Raw genomic sequence first — 17,732 nt, 5'->3', positions numbered from 1 at the left:
AAGAATTCCACACACAAAAACCTACAATCAGTTATGGAGGAGTCAACGAAATCGGTTTGGGAACAACGTCAGCCAAAACAAGGCACAGATCAAGTTACCGCAGATTCGTTACACGTACCAGGATGAATGGTCGAAGTAAACACATGTTTGCAAAACATAAAAGTTTTCCAATTAAGTTCGCAACAACAGCGATGCGACGAACTTCGTAGTAATTTGTGAGGGAAAAATTTAAGCGAAAAATCTGGAGATTGAAATTGTTAGATTCTCCCGCCTGGCCGAAAACGAAGTTTGCTGCTGCTTACCTGATCGAACGGACACTGCCGATGGTGAAGGGTAGCGAGACAGGTGCGGCAGATGGTGTGACCGCATCCTAGACTGATCGGTGGGCGCGAGTTCGCCGCAAACTCGTTGCAGCAAACGGGACAGCTGAGAAACTCTGTCCATTGGGGCGCCTGTATTGGCATTCTGGAAGAGGAAGAAAAGAGAAAAAAAAGATATAATTCATAATACTGGAATCCCACATCGGCCCCATTTCATAATCGTTTCTAGCATTTCTCGTGGGCATAAAACGCACATTGCGCACATGTCGTTCTGCAAGGTCCCTGAAATAGACAAGGTCGTCCCCACCGAACCCGGATGCACACCATGCACGCAATCCGGAAGCACCGGATAAAGCAGAGATGTGGAGAGAAAGAAAGAAAAAGCAAAGATAGACAAACCAACTTGAAGGAGGCAACGCTTCAAACTCCTCGAAGGTGAGTGAAAGTGCTGCACCGTGAACACAAAACCAGAAACCGAAATATGCTTTGAAAGCTCACCATACTAAAATGTCACGTTGATTCCCCAAGCATGCTGAGAGTGTTTTAGGTCTGCTGTTCCTGTTCGTGACTTGGCAGACATGATGCGTTCACATGAGGTAGGGGTGCAAGAGTAGAGACTCTGCAGAGGCAGAGTTTTCCGCAAAGATGGCGCGGGATTAAAAAGCCGGATAAATTGGCGACTGTTTAGCATGTACACTGCACACCGTGGTTGCTACGTTGCAAAACACTGCAACTGACAGACAAAGAAGGCTACGAGATATTGCGCCGATAAAAGTGAGTGCACCGAGGGGAGGGGAGGGGAGAGCAGACGGTTTGAAAGTGATCAAACGGACACTATACGAGATATATAAAGGTTAGCAGCGCGTTTCGCTGGCCATCCACCGTGAAACAATCGCGCGCCCCTCAAAGAGCAGAAGCGGAAAAGCCCCCTTTCGAGCGTCAACGAAAAACGCGCGGTTAGCCAACGCCTCAGAGCACCGACTCCTATAATCTCCGCGACGACGGCGCTCCACACATCATCGCCCAATTTCATTTTCATTTCGGCTGCGCCTACGCCCCACCACCGCGCGATTCGCTTTCTAGCGAGATTTGATTGCCCCAAACACTACAGCGAACGAGCGAAAGAGAGATAGAGAGAGAAAGAGAGGAGAGAAAGTGACCACCAAAGCTAACCACAGGGGTGGCTCTCGCGTCGTCTCGGTGTGTTGGCTGCCAGCGGATTACCAGCGACCGCGATAGTCGCCATTCTAATGCGAAGCTCGGCACAATCATCGTGGCATCGTATCATAATCGAATTTTCCGGTATTTTCCCATGCGTCGATGGACCTAGATCGAGAGGTGGCCTCAATTTCCGGTCGGTCGGTCGGTGGCCTCTGCAATCATCATCCTTACCAGCTAAATTCATCGGTACAATCGCACGTGCATATCCTGGCTAACGAGTCCACTCTCAACGACAAGATCGTTCGCTTTAAAGGTTCCTTTCCCCTTCGGAAAGGATTGGCAAACATGGAATCCCCGAGCTAATAAAGGTGATGCGTTGGCCACCACGTGACACATTTTTCCAATTTTCCTCTCAACCAGGCCCTGCAGTCACACTGAGGCAGAAGCGGTGCCCGGTGTGCCCTCGATATCACTACCATCCCATCCCCGTCCGTGTTGACACACTCGCACACAACCACGCACGACAGTAGCGCTTCGTCACCCTCAACCTCATTTGAGTCCGATGAAAATGATTTTTTCGTGATTAAAAATAGCTCCAACACAACCGAGGGCCACAAGATGGGCTACTACTACTACTACTACTACCACTACTAACACTACTGCTGCGAGGCACGATGGTTGTTGGTGTTGTTCTACATTCCAATCGGAGAATACGGCCGCAGTGTGTCAAGCTGCGAGCAATCCTTAGATCCTCGTGAAACGAGTAAGCTGCTCGTTTGTTTTGAATCTGCTATCTGTCGTCGTCGTTGTCGTGGTCGTCGGTTTGAAACGTGAGTTCTAGAGAGATGTACGAGAACAAATGGACTCTGTTCTCGAGCGGGGGGTGTGTGCTTGTCGTACTTTGATCGTTACAAAAGAGAAACTGCACAAGAATCGTACAATTCGTGACAAACTAGCGCCCTCGAATCGATCGATTCTTGTACATACGACAAAGTTTGGAAGGGGGAAAGTGATCGATCATCGATGCGCTCTGTGTGATCCACTTTGTTGACTTTTGTTAACCGCAGACGCCGAGGAAAACCCCCAAGTCAACGCCCAATCCCATCTAAAAGCATCTAATCAATCTACTAACGATGGAGGGATTTCGCTCTCCTTTTTTCCTTCTGACCAACTTCTCGGACGACTCTGATGACAGAGTCCTCACGAAAGCAAATGTCATTTTATTGCAAAATCCTTCTCTCTTCTCCTCTACATCCAAGCAAGCAAGGACAAGTATTTGCATAAAAAAATACGCCGCACCCGCAGTATCCCATAAGAAACCCACGCGTTGTTTTTTGGGGACAACAATGGTTGCAGTACTTGCATGTGACCCAGAAGGCATACGCATCGTGAGGAACGAGTCCCCACATGGATTACAGTTTACAGAAGTAAGGGAAAAAGGAATAAACAGCGAGACGTCAGGCAAGCGCAGGCAGCCAACCAGAAACGGAAATCTCTCGCTGGGGGTTCCTCCGAGTGGGCGAGAATTAGACCCCAACACCAGAATGGTCCCTCCTCTCTCTCACACACACACACACATACCGCGATGTGTATATGGATGGCAGAGCTTTGGTCGCCATTTCATCATAATATTCGCCGTGGCGCACGTTTGTTTGACACAACGCAGCAGCAAACTGTTATTACATTTATGTTTCTTCTATTTTTTCCTCTACTTCTGCTTCATCGTCATCGGGCTGTCAGATATTCGGCCCGCCTGCGCGCGAGGTGCGCTGGAGAAACCGGTCCACGGCGGTGACAATCCATCAAAACAAGAAAGCCCCCGTACCACCTTCTAGGATCTGTGGTAAAGCTACGAGCCAAACGAACCAACCAACCAACACCAACGGCAGGGGTGCACACAACACGCAACCCTCGTGCCAGTCACCCCTCCTAGGGGTGGTCATTTGGTGAGACATGAACTTGTCACGCAAAACGTGGGGAATGATGTCAATGACAAATGAAATTTTTGGCCCACGACAGCACTTTGGCTTTTACTTTATTGCCACCTCTTATCCTCCTTCCTATCCGCGGGCCGGTACCAGTTTACCTTCCTGAACCCCCCCCATTTCCCTTTTGTCCTCTGTCCTTCATACTGTCTATCGCGCGATCGATGTGCTTGCTGCTGCTGGTGGTGGTGGTGATGGTATAAAGCAGCATTTGAATTCCAATGTTAAAATATGTTGGCCACTGCCCGGCAGCCGGCCCCATATCAAGTACGGATCCTTCCTCTTCGGTTGATAAAGAGATCCGGGACCACACCACAATGAATGAGAATTCTTGAATCGAGGTTTTCGGAATGCGGCAAACTTTTGCTAACAATAATAATGAAGCATAGAATGAATGCCCTACCCTAAACATATTAATATGAATTCCATCCCCACCAACAAATGAAAACTTCCAGATTGTACCCCTTCCAACACACAGATAGCGCGCGCGCTCTTGTTTCCCAAGAGGTGGATTTCATATTCACGATTCTTTCTAGGAGGGAAAAGTTTAGAAAATTGAATTAACCTCTTGTAAACAGAACCGAAACGTGCGCACGCGGCTACCGGAAAACACTCATTAGGGAAGGAAACGCCACGCAACACAAAAGTTTGGCACGAGAGAGCGAGACGCTCGGTTCTCCCGAATGGAACCGGAATTAGTTGCGAAGTTTTCCATTCGCTACTTGCCGGTGAACTTTTCCAGCAAACAACCGATTCCTCTCCTCATTTGGCCAATTAAAACCAGCCCCAAAGGTTCCCAAGGAGCCTCAGTATCAGTGTGGCGGAATACGCCATAGAGTTGCATTTTGCGAATATGCCTTGGCACTCTCTATCGGAATCACCGGTGGATTCGCTAGCACGCGGCGGTCACGGCACTACTTTTCCGCGCACGTGCTCGTGCAATCACAAATCGCAACTCGAACCACCGTCCAAAAGTAATGCCCGAGACGAGCGAGCGAGCGGGCATGTAAGCTACTGGAAAAACGGATCTTCCGCGGTACCGTTCGGAGGAGGAAGAGGCTCTTGAATGAACCCAATTTTCCGCACAATTAACTCCATCCATACCGCGCTTCTCTTTTCACTGTTCCTGCTCGCTCGCGCACCGTGCGGTTTGCTGAAGGAAGTACGACGGACGATTTCCTTCCTTCCTTCCTTCCTTGCTTGGTTCCTCTTCTTTCATTCTTCGGTGTAGCAGCATCGTGTGCCCGTCGATTTAAGATGTAACAGGCGAACGGGGTGAAATGTTGAGTGGTGCAATGCAAAGGGGGGCCCGGTATCCGGTGTCTTTCCTCCAAGCTTACGCATGTTGCAGGCGCGCAATCCTTGACAGTACAACACAGCAAGAGAAGCGCAAGAGATCAGACACATGTTCTCGGGCATAAACGATTCAAATTTCAAATACTTAGAGAGTTTATAAATAGATGTTTTCCAATCAAATTCCCCCCTCCATCCTTCAAGGTTCAATGCTAGGATTGTATCAACTCCCGAGGAGCCAACTTTTTCCCTTCCTTTTTCCCTTCCAGTGTTAAACTCCTAAGCCAGCACCACAGCCAAGCCTACTTTGCCTCTGAGAAACTTTTCACCAACACTAAGCACACCTCGTCCTCGTCGACTGTGTGTGTTCGTTCCGAAGACGGCGTCTATCTCGTCCAGTCCGGTTTGGCAATGTTTCCCCATTAAGCCGAAGGGAAAACAGCTGCGCAAGCAGCCTCACCAGCAGCAGCTAAACGAAGGCAAAGGATCTCTTATCACAAACGGCAAGAGGAAACACCGTTGCGCTCTTCATCGTGCGCCTCACCCCTCCGCCAGAAAGTTGTTCGTTATTATTCATAGCTTACTGAGGAGAAGGTGGTGGCCGTGTCCAACAACTTTGAGCAGTCTGACCGACAACACCGAGCATGTGTACCTCTGGGTAACGCCAGTAGCAGCCAGTGGTGGCATAGTACAGCAAATTTTCGGCCACAACATCACTTCCGACACAATCCATTACATTCACCATTCACTTCGTGTCTCTCGCTACTGCTACCCTTTGCCCGGAAGCTATCACGAACGCTTCTCGACGTTCTGTGCCCACCCGTACCGCTTCAAGCCGAGCGCCGCAATTAAGGAAATTGCGATAACACAGAATGGACGAAAAGACGCAGAAAGGACCCTCCAGCCCACTTCCCTCCCCCTCCCGGCTAGGCTGAGATTTCGGGGTATAATTGTTATTCTAGACTAAATGGTAATTCACCGTCGCACCGCCGTGAGGCGAGATGAGTGCTTTCGGGAAAAGCCTTGGGGACATTGTGGATTTGGACACATTACTGCTATCTGTACCTCCAGACACCATCAGTATGGCGGGGAGGCCGGGTAGCTAGGACGTGGAACTTCCATAAAATCTGTCAGTTCAACCACTTTACACGCTCCACAGTGTGCTACTTCGGCAACCGTACGCTAGCGAATACAATACAAGTCTAAAACTCTCTTTAAGAAGTTCAACTTGCTGCTCCAACATTGACAGGGCCGCCGGATATTGGGGAACTGCTTTCCACGAATTCCATATCCTTTTTATCGAACTGAATCCTTTCAAAGTAGTGCATGTAGCCACTTTGCTCTTGGGGTTTGCCATGCCGCAGTTTAACGAAGAATCTTTTGTCCGTGTCTCCCCGGCTTATGTGGTGCCTCGGTTATGCCGCACTTTATACCGTCGAAAATGTAACTTCTCTTGAGACTCTTGTTCGTAGTTTCAACGGGAACGGATTGAAGAGCCAAACAAGTGGCCAAACTTTGCCGAAACCCTCGATTCACTTCGGGGTTCCGCTTTAACTTCGCGCTTGTTCATAAGTTGGTGGTACATACCGAGAGACAGACAGAGAGAGAGAGAGAGAGAGGGAGAGAGAGAGAGAGAAAGAGAGAGAGAGAGAGAGAGAGAGAGAGAGAGAGAGAGAGAGAGAGAGAGAGAGAGAGAGAGAGAGAGGGAGAGGGAGGTCGAATCCGAGGAGGGTAAAAGTAGTGGAAACAGCATCCGGAATTTTATGCGCCTTGGCAGCCCGTGTGTGTCGGTGTCTTGGGCGCACACGCACAACTTTCACCTCAAAATTTCGCCTGAACGTAAAAGCTTTTGGCCGACATTAGGGCCCCGTTTCCTCCTTTTCTCGGGAGGGACCAGAATTGGTGGGGACAGTTAATTCCAGGCGCAGTTCGCCGAAAAATTAGGGGGCCTGCCTTTCATCTCTCCCGAAACCCTGAACGCACCACCACAAAGTCGACCTGTCGAACGCACTCCACGCGTACTCGGTGTGGCTCACTGTGGGAGTGAATCCGTCGCCCGGAAACGCCTACATAAATTAGAAGTAAATTTGGCAAAGTGCTTGCGCACAAGATGCGTGGCGTATAAAACAATACTTTGCTGCAGGGGCCGGGTAATCTCGTTCGGTATTCTCTTGGAATTCCCTTTGGAAGAACGGAACAGGCCGTTGAACGGTGGTGCGGAGTAGAACGGTGCGTTAATAGGCGGAGAGTTCATCGAGAGGCAAACTTTCTCCACTCACTTCGTCCTCGTGCACACGGTAGTGCTGGCGATTAGATAATGAAGGTGAACAGAGGCACCATGAGACCAAACTTTGCCAATGACCGCCCTGCTTAAGTGCACTCTCTCACTCTCTACTTCCTCAGGAACACGGGAAGAAGGGATAGGGAATCAATTTCCTTTGCGTCGGTTTATACTCCTTCGGTGAAATTTCCCAAACACTAAGAAGGTCTGCGGAGTACGGAGTAGTATCTTCCTTGAAATCCGGATCTCCAGAAATACTGGTCCTGCCGGAAGCCCAGGAAGTCTTTTGTCATTATACTTGAAACAGGTCCGCGTCCAGTTATGAGGGTTTTATCGTCGTAAAGCGTTTGAGACAATCGTGGTTCTGCCTGCTACTGCTGCTGCGGCTACTCCCATGACCATGATCACGACAACCATGAAGCAGACCCCCAGATTTCTGCCAACTTTCAGCCAATCATCCGAAGAAATACGAGAGAGAATTCCCTTTCCAGCGCCAGAACGACGAAGACACATCAGGGATAGACAAATTAATTTAAATTTAAAGACTTGAACACAAAAAGGACGAAGAATGCCGTCCTTTTTGGGCGGGCTGTGGCCGAAGATTTGTGGTCAAAAAGGGTCCCCAACCCCAAAGAAAGGGGCGGGTGGTTTGTCGGTCGCTCGGTCAGCAAATCAAACCAATCGCGCGACCATGGGCGGTTTGAGGTTTTATGGAAAAGAGACGCTGGAGGCTGACGCCGAGGTGTGCCCCGCAGGTTAATTAAAGAATGTCATTCTCGTCCCTTTGTTTGCAGCACTTGGCTCCTACGGTCGCCCTATTGGCCGCAATAGATAAAGAGATCGAACGGAACAACGCGGTTTTCTCGTCATATTTGGTATTCCCCATGGCCATCTCCTGCTAGGCATCTGAAGGTGAGAGTAATCAGTCTTGTCAATGTTCGCCGCTTCTGTCCAGCGTTCTTATACCACTTACGCTTTAAAGGCACCCTTGAATCACTGCACAAGAACGTCGCTTCGCCAGTGACTACCGCTTGTCCGCTTCGCAAGATGCACTTTGCACAAAGCCGATCTTCGACAAAGTATATTGTCTTCTTAGACACTTCTCAGTATTAACTTCAATCTCGATCAACAACAACACACCGGAAGCAACGGTGAACCCTGTGATTGGATCAAGGAAAGGATTCCCCCCATTTCGTTATCGCATTATCGCCTCCCGGAGCTTATAGGGATAAATCTCGGGGTGGTGAATGTTTTCGATTTTCTCGAGCAACGCGGCAACCCGCAACCAAACGGGCTGCTTCTCCTCCAACACTTTCTCTGTGTCGTCTCTCCGTCTGTCTGCATCTTAACCTCTATTTACGCCATAAAACGCATCATCTTTAAAACAACAAATCCAGCGTTTATCGCGAGGCAGCACCACCGGCCCCCGGCACCCTCTCTAGCTCATACGAGACCGTACGAGGAGGAAAATCCGTTGGATAACCACCAAGCGAAGAGCACGCAGCGGCAGCAGCAGCAGCAGCACGTCACACGCAGCCGCTGATGATGATGATGATGATGATCGTTTTCACGATTATTATTGTTTGTCCCGGGTGTCGGGATTCGTTTTCATCGAGCTTTTCCATCGTGGATTGTCTTATGACCTGCTCGACCCTTTCGCTTCGCCTTTTGCTATCACTATCGCGGTAGGGTGTGTGCAGTAGTTTTCGTGCGGTTTTCCTCGTGCGGAGATCGAATCATCACGTAACACCACACTGAGGGTTGGTTTGGTTCGCGTGCGACCGCGTAAGCCACATACACACAACACTGCTTGGTGTGTTATGCGTTATTCGTGTCACGTAATCAGGGAAAGGAGGAGGGGCGACCATTCCAGCACCCAACACCTGCCAGCAGCATGTACTCATACTCACCACACATCGTTCCAACGCAACATCCTCTGCCTTTGCTTTTCATGTCGAAGCCGGGTTTTCGGCGGGGGCTTTCCGAGCAACCCAATAAGGAATTATGTTCCACAGAAAAACAGGGCCGGCCAGGCCAGGCCATGCCAGCGCGGCCGCAACTCCATTTTCCCTGCTATGTCATATAGGATTTTCCACGCACGAAGCCGGAACGGCGGTCGGTGTAAATGTCAGTCAAGGGGTTTTTTGTTCCTCTCATTTTCTGGTGGCCATTCAAGAAGACCATTCCCCTTATTTCTTTATTGCATTCCACCGCATTTGAGGGTGCCGGCAAGAGAAGAAAAGAAAAACGCTGGCCAACAAGAAAGTCCACCGGAGTTAGGCTTCATGTGCTGTCTTATTATCAGCGCGCAAAGCGGCCCGGGTTGCTGTCGGTGTGTCGTCGCAAATCGTTGCTCGAAATTGAATTTCGACCCGGACCCCCGGCCCCGGCGATTCCGACGCTTTTCCGCTTTTTCTACGCTTCCACCCCTCACGGCACTACACAGCAGCGTGTCAATCTCGATAGTTTTTTTGCAGACCCCTTGGCTGGTGTGGCGCGCTTCTTGTTTCTTAAATTGTGCCTCGGAGCCCCTTGCCAGCAGGGAAAAAAGCGAGAAAATTGCCATTTTCTTCTGATTACGAGCGAAATGAGCGGCTACGGTGGTCCTTTGCACGTTATACCTCTTGAGGCGACATCGACACACACACACACACACGAAGCGAGAGGTACAAGCTTGTAATCGGAACGCATAACCCATAAGCAGTTCCTTGAACATGCTCGCTGCTCTTATGGGGGCCGTGGTATGGTGAAATGAAGCAATTTCCCCCTTGCAGAGCTCCAAATGCTGCCCCCCCTCCGAATCTAAGATTGTTGGAGAATATGATGCCGAAAAGATCGAAAAGACCTCGCCCAACACCAACACTAACGATCGCAAACTACCGACGGAGTCGTTACGGCCCATTTGAAACGATCATTTCGGTTCGCTCGTTGAAGCAGGTCGTTATGTTCCGGTACATGGCGAAAATAGTGGCCGCAACGAAGTGCAGGGAGAGTCTTTAGTTAAAATATTTAACAGAAATAGTCACCCCCCCATTTTGAAGGCGCACTCCATTGGAACTCACTTCCAAATCGAGGACGAATACGGAGCCTGGTCTTGGAAAAAGTGGGAAAAACGCATACAATCCTGGCCAACGGCGGAACACGCCGCTCATCGGATTATCGACGCAGGAGCCTGTGGGTATGCCAATAAAATGCTACATTAGCACGGCCACGAGTCATTAATGAGATGGGGAGTGAGGCCAAGCGCCAGCTCGAGAAGCGCCCTAAACTGGGCTCCACAGCCCCAATATCGACATCTCTTCTGGGGTAGAACCAAAGCCCTCAGAAAAAGGACCTGATTTCGGTTCACAGATTTCACTTCGCCTGGCGTCGTAGGATTATGACTTCATCTACAGACCCCACCAGCCGTACCGTTGCGGTCATTTAATTAGCGCCCAAGCAGCCCAAGCAACACCATTAAGCGTGCAGCGGGGTTCAATTCGTGGCCTGATGATGGTATCTTGAGATGGGACCGCGAACCCGCGAGCATCAAATCTGCGTACGAAGCGAACAGCACTGTGTCTCTCCAGGGTTTCCCCCGTGCGCGTCGTTAGTTGGTTTTTGGCCGAAATTAAATTCCAAAAGAAAATAGGCATTTCGATGATTAAACCTCAGATGAGGGTTCATCGGAAAGTAATTAAGTGATGCAGAGATAAATGAATAAATATTTTTACCCATTTTATAACCAGCTGTAGCGCAACTGTAGCGCTAGTTGTTGCAAATGGGAAAGAAAGTGTTCGCATCTATATTTCATGCGATAGAAATTGAGAGAGTGGCCTGCTTCGTTTGTTTGTTTGTCCTCAACAGCATGTTTGGTAGTGAACTGAAAAAGTACCTATTTTAAAATAAACCTTGAGAATTTGACTGTAGGCAGCCAGTGCATCGATCGCTAGTGCCGTCGAGATGAGATTCTTCCAGTATTTAAAAGAATTAACATAGCTCCTGCCAAAGCATTTAAGTCATCGTTGGCCAGTCAATCTAGAGAAGCTTGAAGATATTTGCAGCTTTTACTGGACATGATCCTTACAGAAAACCTGAGTAGAACATTTAAAACAATCGCCTTGCGTACATTTTAGTTAACTAAATACACTAGCAGAAAATACTACTGTTTAAACCATTTTACAGATAAGAAATAGATAGATGGTTTATGCATTTATAGTTATAAAATGTACGCGCAGAACAACTGTAGATCGAGCACAGAATAACTGCAGCTTCGCTTGCCATAAATAACGAAATCCAATTCTCAAAAACGACAACAAATGGGTCATTCAGGAAATTTAAAGCTGTTCCCAAGAGTCTGCCGAAGATTCGAGACTAACGCAGTGGCCAATCCACGCTTCAATCGCCACGATCTGAACTGCAATTAGCTTCTGGTATTTTGGCACGAATAGTGCACCGCACCTGCGGGGACGAGCAGATGCGCAGACCAATGTCCAACCCAACGTCATCCTGTTCTCTTCATACTAATGCGCCAAAAAGGAAAACGTGATCGCGAAACATGAGACCGACCGGCGAGGGTGCGCTTGGTCCGGTCTTTGTGTCTCTAATTTTGTCTTAAACAATCGTGCGCTACTGGAGGCGATGATGCGATGATTAGACTTGTTTTGTATGAAGCAAACAGCACGTCCTCGCTCGTCCCGGACAAGAAACAAGAGAAGACAAATTGCGTCGACGACAAACGCGTCTTGGACTAGCTCCAGGGGCGCGGCGTTGTTGTGGTGCTGTTGACCTCGCCACAGCAACACTTTAGACCAAAAGCATTTCCAACAACTCCATGAAGTCGGTTCCATTATGCTTGGCCAAAGACCTTGGCTGTCCTTCAAAGACAAAGTGTCATTTTTGGAGGGTTTATTTGTATTTTTCCGGTTAGAAAAAAATTACCTACACAAAACACAAGAAAGGGTGCGCGATATACCGACGACACCTACGAGCAAACTACACGATCCCGATGCAATAAGTGCACAACGAGATCCGGACGATCGCGCGCGCGTTCACGATGAGGATGCACGATGATGTACGATGAAAATAAATATGCTACGACCTGGTTAAAGGGGAAAAGGTTTTCCCTCTTTTCCGCTGCGACTTTTCCTGCAGTCCCTGTGCAGAAGCGCATACCAACGCCAGCAGCCCACGCAAATACCATTCTGCTGACCGAAGCAGTATGAGTAGTGTGGACGTAGTGATCTCCGGCTAGAGAGCGTAAAAAGATGCAGCATAAAAGAGGCAAAAGGTACCAAATTAATGAATCATCCACGTTCTCCAAGACATCGGCATCGCACGGATGTTACTCAATTCGTGTCGTGTTGATCATCCCTCACAGCTGCTCGTGCTCGAGTGAGTGTCGCATCCTCGCCTCGTTCTACTTTCGATTATTTATGAAAGGGGTATGTAATGTAATTCATTTTAACAACCCACCGGAATAGACCGTTCGCAGACCACTAGGAGAGTGTCTTCGTGTCAACAAACAGTACCAGCAGCAGTAGTAGCAGCAATAGTCGACCATTGTGTGGCCATCTTCCAATAGTACACAACGCTGTAACAACCCCATCGCGAACCGAAGCTCGATGGCAGATGGAATTCTGAGACAATATTTTATAACTTTCTTATGCAATCGGGGGTTGTGTGGATGTCAAGAGAGAGCGAGAGAGTGTGTGAGAGAGAAAGAAGGGGAAGTGAGCTCCATATATAAATACATTTATTGCTCTCATAAATCCCACCACCACGATGCGCTGCGGCCAGATGCGGTCCTATACTCGAGGAAGTCAACGAGTAGGTAACAGAGAGATATAAGAGAGAGAGAGAGAGAGAGAGAGAGAGAGAGAGAGAGAGAGAGAGAGAGAGAGAGAGAGAGAGAGAGAGAGAGAGAGAGAGAGAGGCAGAAGGCGGAAGATGAGGGAGAAACAATGCACTGATACTTTCCAAACAACGCCGAGGCCTCGGCCCATCTAAGAGGTTGATGCAGCCTGTTGATTGTGCAGCATCGTCATCGTAGAGGAAGAGCACCCTTTGTCACTTCTTTGCCCCCATTACAAAACGGCCCCCCACCGCCTGGGTTTCATCTGGCCACAAGGTGCAATGCAAAAGTGCATCCGACGACCTAAAACCGGTAGCCGCCAGGTTGCTACTGATTACGTGCCAGAAGCAAGAGCAGCAGCAGCAGCAGTCTAAGCACATTGCATCTCAACGCCAACGTAGTTGGGGTGGTTGTCCGTAGTGATGATGTTGGTGGTAATACTAATTAGTGCCCACGGCGGCACACGCACTCTCTCTCTCTCTTTCTCTCTGTGTCTCTAGCTGTTTCTTTCGCGCATTCTGGTTGCGGTTTAACGCAGAGTGTCACTGAGAGTGGGCTTTGAAAATGAGGAAATCAAGGAGGGCCAGCGCACCAAACATGGTCTAAACCACTTTTCATTTCAACCTGACAGCGCGACAAATGGAGCGCTCCAGCACAACGGCAGCAACAGCCGCAGCGGCACACGTGTCCGTCGCCCTTATGGCCATTTTACTTTCCATCTATTTTGCTAGCGGCCACCACACGAACCGGAAAACCATCTGGGCAGCATCTCATCTCCTGTGTGTGTATGTGTGTGTGTGTTTCTTGGTTCAGCTGCGTCACAGAAGCTGAGGGAAAATTTCAATTTCCCTTCATCGTTTATATGGACTCCGAGATTGGTGGGGTAGCAACCTGTTCCCTGTGCGGTGGGAGAGGAGGATCGGAAATCGGTTGTAAATGGCCATTTTTCACCGTTAAACCTGTCACATCCGCTCCCGGTTGCGCGGTTCGCGCTGAAAATGCTTCAAATGGCGGCCAGCGCCAACTCGGATTCGATCGCGGCTTAGCAAGGGATGGACAATGTTGTACCACTACCAGCATGCTACTAGTAGACGCTGGCAACACTTCTTCATCGCGCTTTCTTGGACAAAGTGATCCGCACAACAATCGCGCGAACGAAAGAGATCAAAGTGAAGAAAAATAAACTGGAACTCCACGCGCGTACCGGAAATGAAACAATGAAAAGGCGGGCGAGTAGAGAAAAAAAAAGGTTAAATCTCGTCGTCACCGAAAGTTCCACTTTCCTCTTCCCCGTAATGCTGATGTGCTCGTGACGTTTCTCGCGACGAACCGTCGCCGTCTTGGTTGCCTTCGTTATTCAAAACTTGGTTTTAATCAACGTTAAGACGGGGGAACTCTGAACGCAACACAATAATGGACGCTGCGTGCGTGCGTGGCTCACAGTGAGAAAAACCGGCGCTCTCCGCCCGGGGGTTGGGAGGAGGTGAAAGTGAGAAGAGGAACTGGTGTAACTTCCAAACTGAAACAGTGTGGAATGTGCGCGAAGCTCTAAGCGAAAGGAAAATGGGTAAAAAAAGGCCCTAGGTGAGGAGACGCGGGGTGCGGGCATCGATTCCGGTCGCTTTTACTTCCCCCTTTTGGCAGGGGCACGCGCGCGTGTATTGTGTTGTGCAACGCCCCTCCCTCCCGACTGCATTTTCACTTTCTCAGTCAGCGTCGGCGTGTCTCGGAAGCGAAGAAGGTGCGCACAGCGATGGAAAATTTGTCGAAAAGAAAAGCGACTGCCGGAAGTTTTGGGAAAGGGTGTGGGGGAGGGAGGGCGACTTTGCAGGAACTTTTGCTCAGAGCCAATTCGAAGGAAGGCATGATTAGAGGGGAAGCGCTTCATTGGATTGGACCTTCACCTCGATAGATGATGCTGATGATGATGATGATGAAGATAAGAGTTAACCTACATAACCTAGGCGGCCTTGTGTCTTTCTATCTATTCTTGTTTCCGGTGGCGTCAATCAATGGCCTCTTCTACGCTCCAATTGATGTTGCACCTTCGAGATGCACTTTCGTTGCTTCATTCGTTGTAGAGATGGTTGTAGAGTCGTAGAGAACGATAATTTACTCGATCTTTCACTTGATTGGATAGAAATTCGTTTGAAATTATCTGCCCAACAGTAGATTGCTAGTTAATCGATACCAAGTTCCGTGATATGATCGATAAAGATGCTAAATTGTCAACAAATGGCTCAAGAGACTGGCCAGAACAGATAACATTATGCCCATTCATCTGTCGTTGGTCATATATTTGCAAAGTGAAGTTGCATTCGTGTAACGTCAATTGACAGTTTATCGCAAGGGAAAGTTGCAATCGTGTACAGGCATCGTAAAAAGCACGATCAAGTAAGAGGCAAAGAAAGAGTTTGCTTCGATTGGAAGCTGAGTTACAGAAACGTGACATTCGTGGTGTTTCTAGGCTAGAACGAGGCCGAAAGGAACACAAAATGACATTTTGACATCCAGAAAACATTACCGCTAATTGCTTTAACCTTTTCCACCCACAGATAAGGATCAGAGTATGGACAGTATAATTAGGAATGGGAAATTAAAAATTAGTTTCCATTCCTTGTCCGAAATTATTACATCTCCTCCCCGGCTTGAGGTTTTGCCGAAGAAAATCCGATTTCCGGGATGATCTCTCAAGGGAAATCAGCCTTCACAGCCTGCCTGCCTGCCTGCCTGCCCTGAATGTCCAGGAAAATCTAAATATTCCTCCACCTCCCACGCTCTATCTATCAATTTCAATTTCCAATTATCGCTCGCAACGAACTTTGGCGCCTTCGGAGATGGAGAGAGCGTAGAGTCGGAGGGGCGGTGAATGCCGTGGGAAATTCCCATAAATAATTACTCATGACGGTCTTCCACAGCATGAACATTGGCCTTCCAGCAGCAGCAGCAACAGCAGCTGGGCCACTATCCGGAAAATTCCAAATAAACGTTGTCGTCGTCGTCGTCGTCGACCGGTCAGATGTCTCTGTCCAGCTGGTTGTCTGCTACTCTCGCTTGGGTCTGTGTCCTGGGACGCATTAATTCGAGCAGATTTAAAACCCCAAAACCCGGAACGGGTGGGAGCAGTGCGAGAGGCTCATTTGTTTTTCTTTTTTTTTTTTCAAGGGATTGAGGATGGAGACACCTTGTGGTCCGTCATCATCAAGGGGACGAGAGACAGAATGACAAATTTAATACAAACATCGAGGGATCGGAGAACGACACAAAAAACAGGGAAATGACAAAGCAACCCGGCAAGCACTCCATTGCGCCAAAAAAAAGGTAGGCATGCTTTGCTGCCCAACACGTTGCTGGCTACCGGGCATAGATTGGAACCGCCTTCCCCCGTGTTCCTACCCGTCACCGCCACCGCCACCACCACCACCGTGTACGCAAAAAGTAATTTCCCTTCCACATTTTCCGTCTAATTACGATCCCCAAAAACAAACACCAGAAACAAAAACACCGGGCCAGCACAAAACCGGAACAAGGATCCACTACAAGGGGTTGACTGAGGCGTTCCCATACGCAGGTAGCGATCACCAACGTGGCGATAAAGGCGCGAAATTGAGGAAGCGAGGATGATCCCATGGGGTGGACGAGGGGGATGTTCCAAAAGTTCAAATAAGTTTCGTGACGATCCCAAGGCCCCCCGCGCCGAGGAGGAGAATCCTCTCCGGTGGAAGATAACATTTTCATTTAATTGGGATCCATCCAACCGTCCCCCCTTCTTCTGTTCATTAGTGTATGTGTGCACAAGTGCGAGTGTCCCCCCCAAGGATTCGAGACAGCAGCAGTTTATCATTGGGCCATAAAGTGCAGAGAAATAGTGGTCCACTCCATGTACCCGGTTTGTCAGCGAGGAGCAGGATCAAATGTGTGTGTTCGGTGGTATTCCGGAAGCCAGCCCCACATCGGATCGGTTGGCTAATGCTTTCTACATTACCGGAGGAGATACCACTAGGAAAGAGAATGGTTACGTGTGTCTAGTTGATTATTATTTTTTATGCTGATAGGCAGGCAGGTGTGTGTGTGTGTGGTTGTGGGTATGTTCACGACCAATGGAAGCGGCGACGTCGAGTGAGTGAGTTTGCTAGTTGCGTGTGTTGCCATTTCCCTAGACTTGCTTTTACTCCGATTTTCTGCGCTTCCCTGCTCTGATGTAAGACTAGGGAGAAAGAGAGGGGGTGTACAAGGAAGTGCCCTCCCAAGAAAATACGGTACCGTGGCCCGTCTCGCTATTACGCGATACCGCAATATCCCTTTTCGATGATCCGAAGACAAGTATTGCGCGATGAGGTAGTTAGCTTTATAGAGCAACAGCAGCAGCAGCAATCACCTATTAATATCACCATGAACTACTTGTCTAGGCAGCATAATGGTATGTGGCTTAAGTAATTAGGTTTTCATTAAGATTGTCCTATCTATTCCGCCACCCTGCTTCAAACAATCGATTCCCCCCCCCCCCCCCCCGCCTCACACTTCGCGGGATTTGGAAATGGAAATTAAAATATTTCAATCAGCACCAAACCAAACCAAGCAACCAGATAGAGGTGAGCACAATGCGCCACAGCAGGCGCTGAGACAGGCCTTTCGTTAGCCATGCCCCCTGGTCAGCACTACACTGTGTTTAGGATAATTTGTGCTGTCAACAGGATGGGGCCGGCCAACCAACCGGATCGGCCGGCCTTCCCGAAATTCCACAGTTGGCGATGGTCCCAGATAATTAGGCGCGGTGTCTCCCGAAATAGCTGCCACCACAAGCACCGCCATTATGTGTTCCAGATTATATATTATGCTCAGCAGCAGGCTGGGACACA

General features: G+C 49.0%; 1 protein-coding gene across 5 annotated transcripts in view; it reads right to left on the bottom strand.

The window, feature by feature from the left end:
- LOC125954696 (uncharacterized) overlaps positions 1–17,732 on the bottom strand; it is a 35,334-nt gene that overhangs the window by 13,644 nt on the left and 3,958 nt on the right. For all 5 annotated transcript variants that reach the window (XM_049685189.1, XM_049685191.1, XM_049685192.1 and 2 more), the window contains one exon: positions 303–465. In XM_049685189.1, the coding sequence (XP_049541146.1) occupies positions 303–464 (162 nt within the window). In that variant the 5' untranslated portion in view covers position 465. The remainder of the gene's footprint in view (positions 1–302; positions 466–17,732) is intronic.

This window comes from Anopheles darlingi, chromosome 3 (assembly GCF_943734745.1).
Source record: "Anopheles darlingi chromosome 3, idAnoDarlMG_H_01, whole genome shotgun sequence".
Classification (NCBI taxonomy): Eukaryota; Metazoa; Arthropoda; class Insecta; order Diptera; family Culicidae; genus Anopheles; species Anopheles darlingi.
This window is presented reverse-complemented; position numbering and strand designations above follow the sequence as displayed.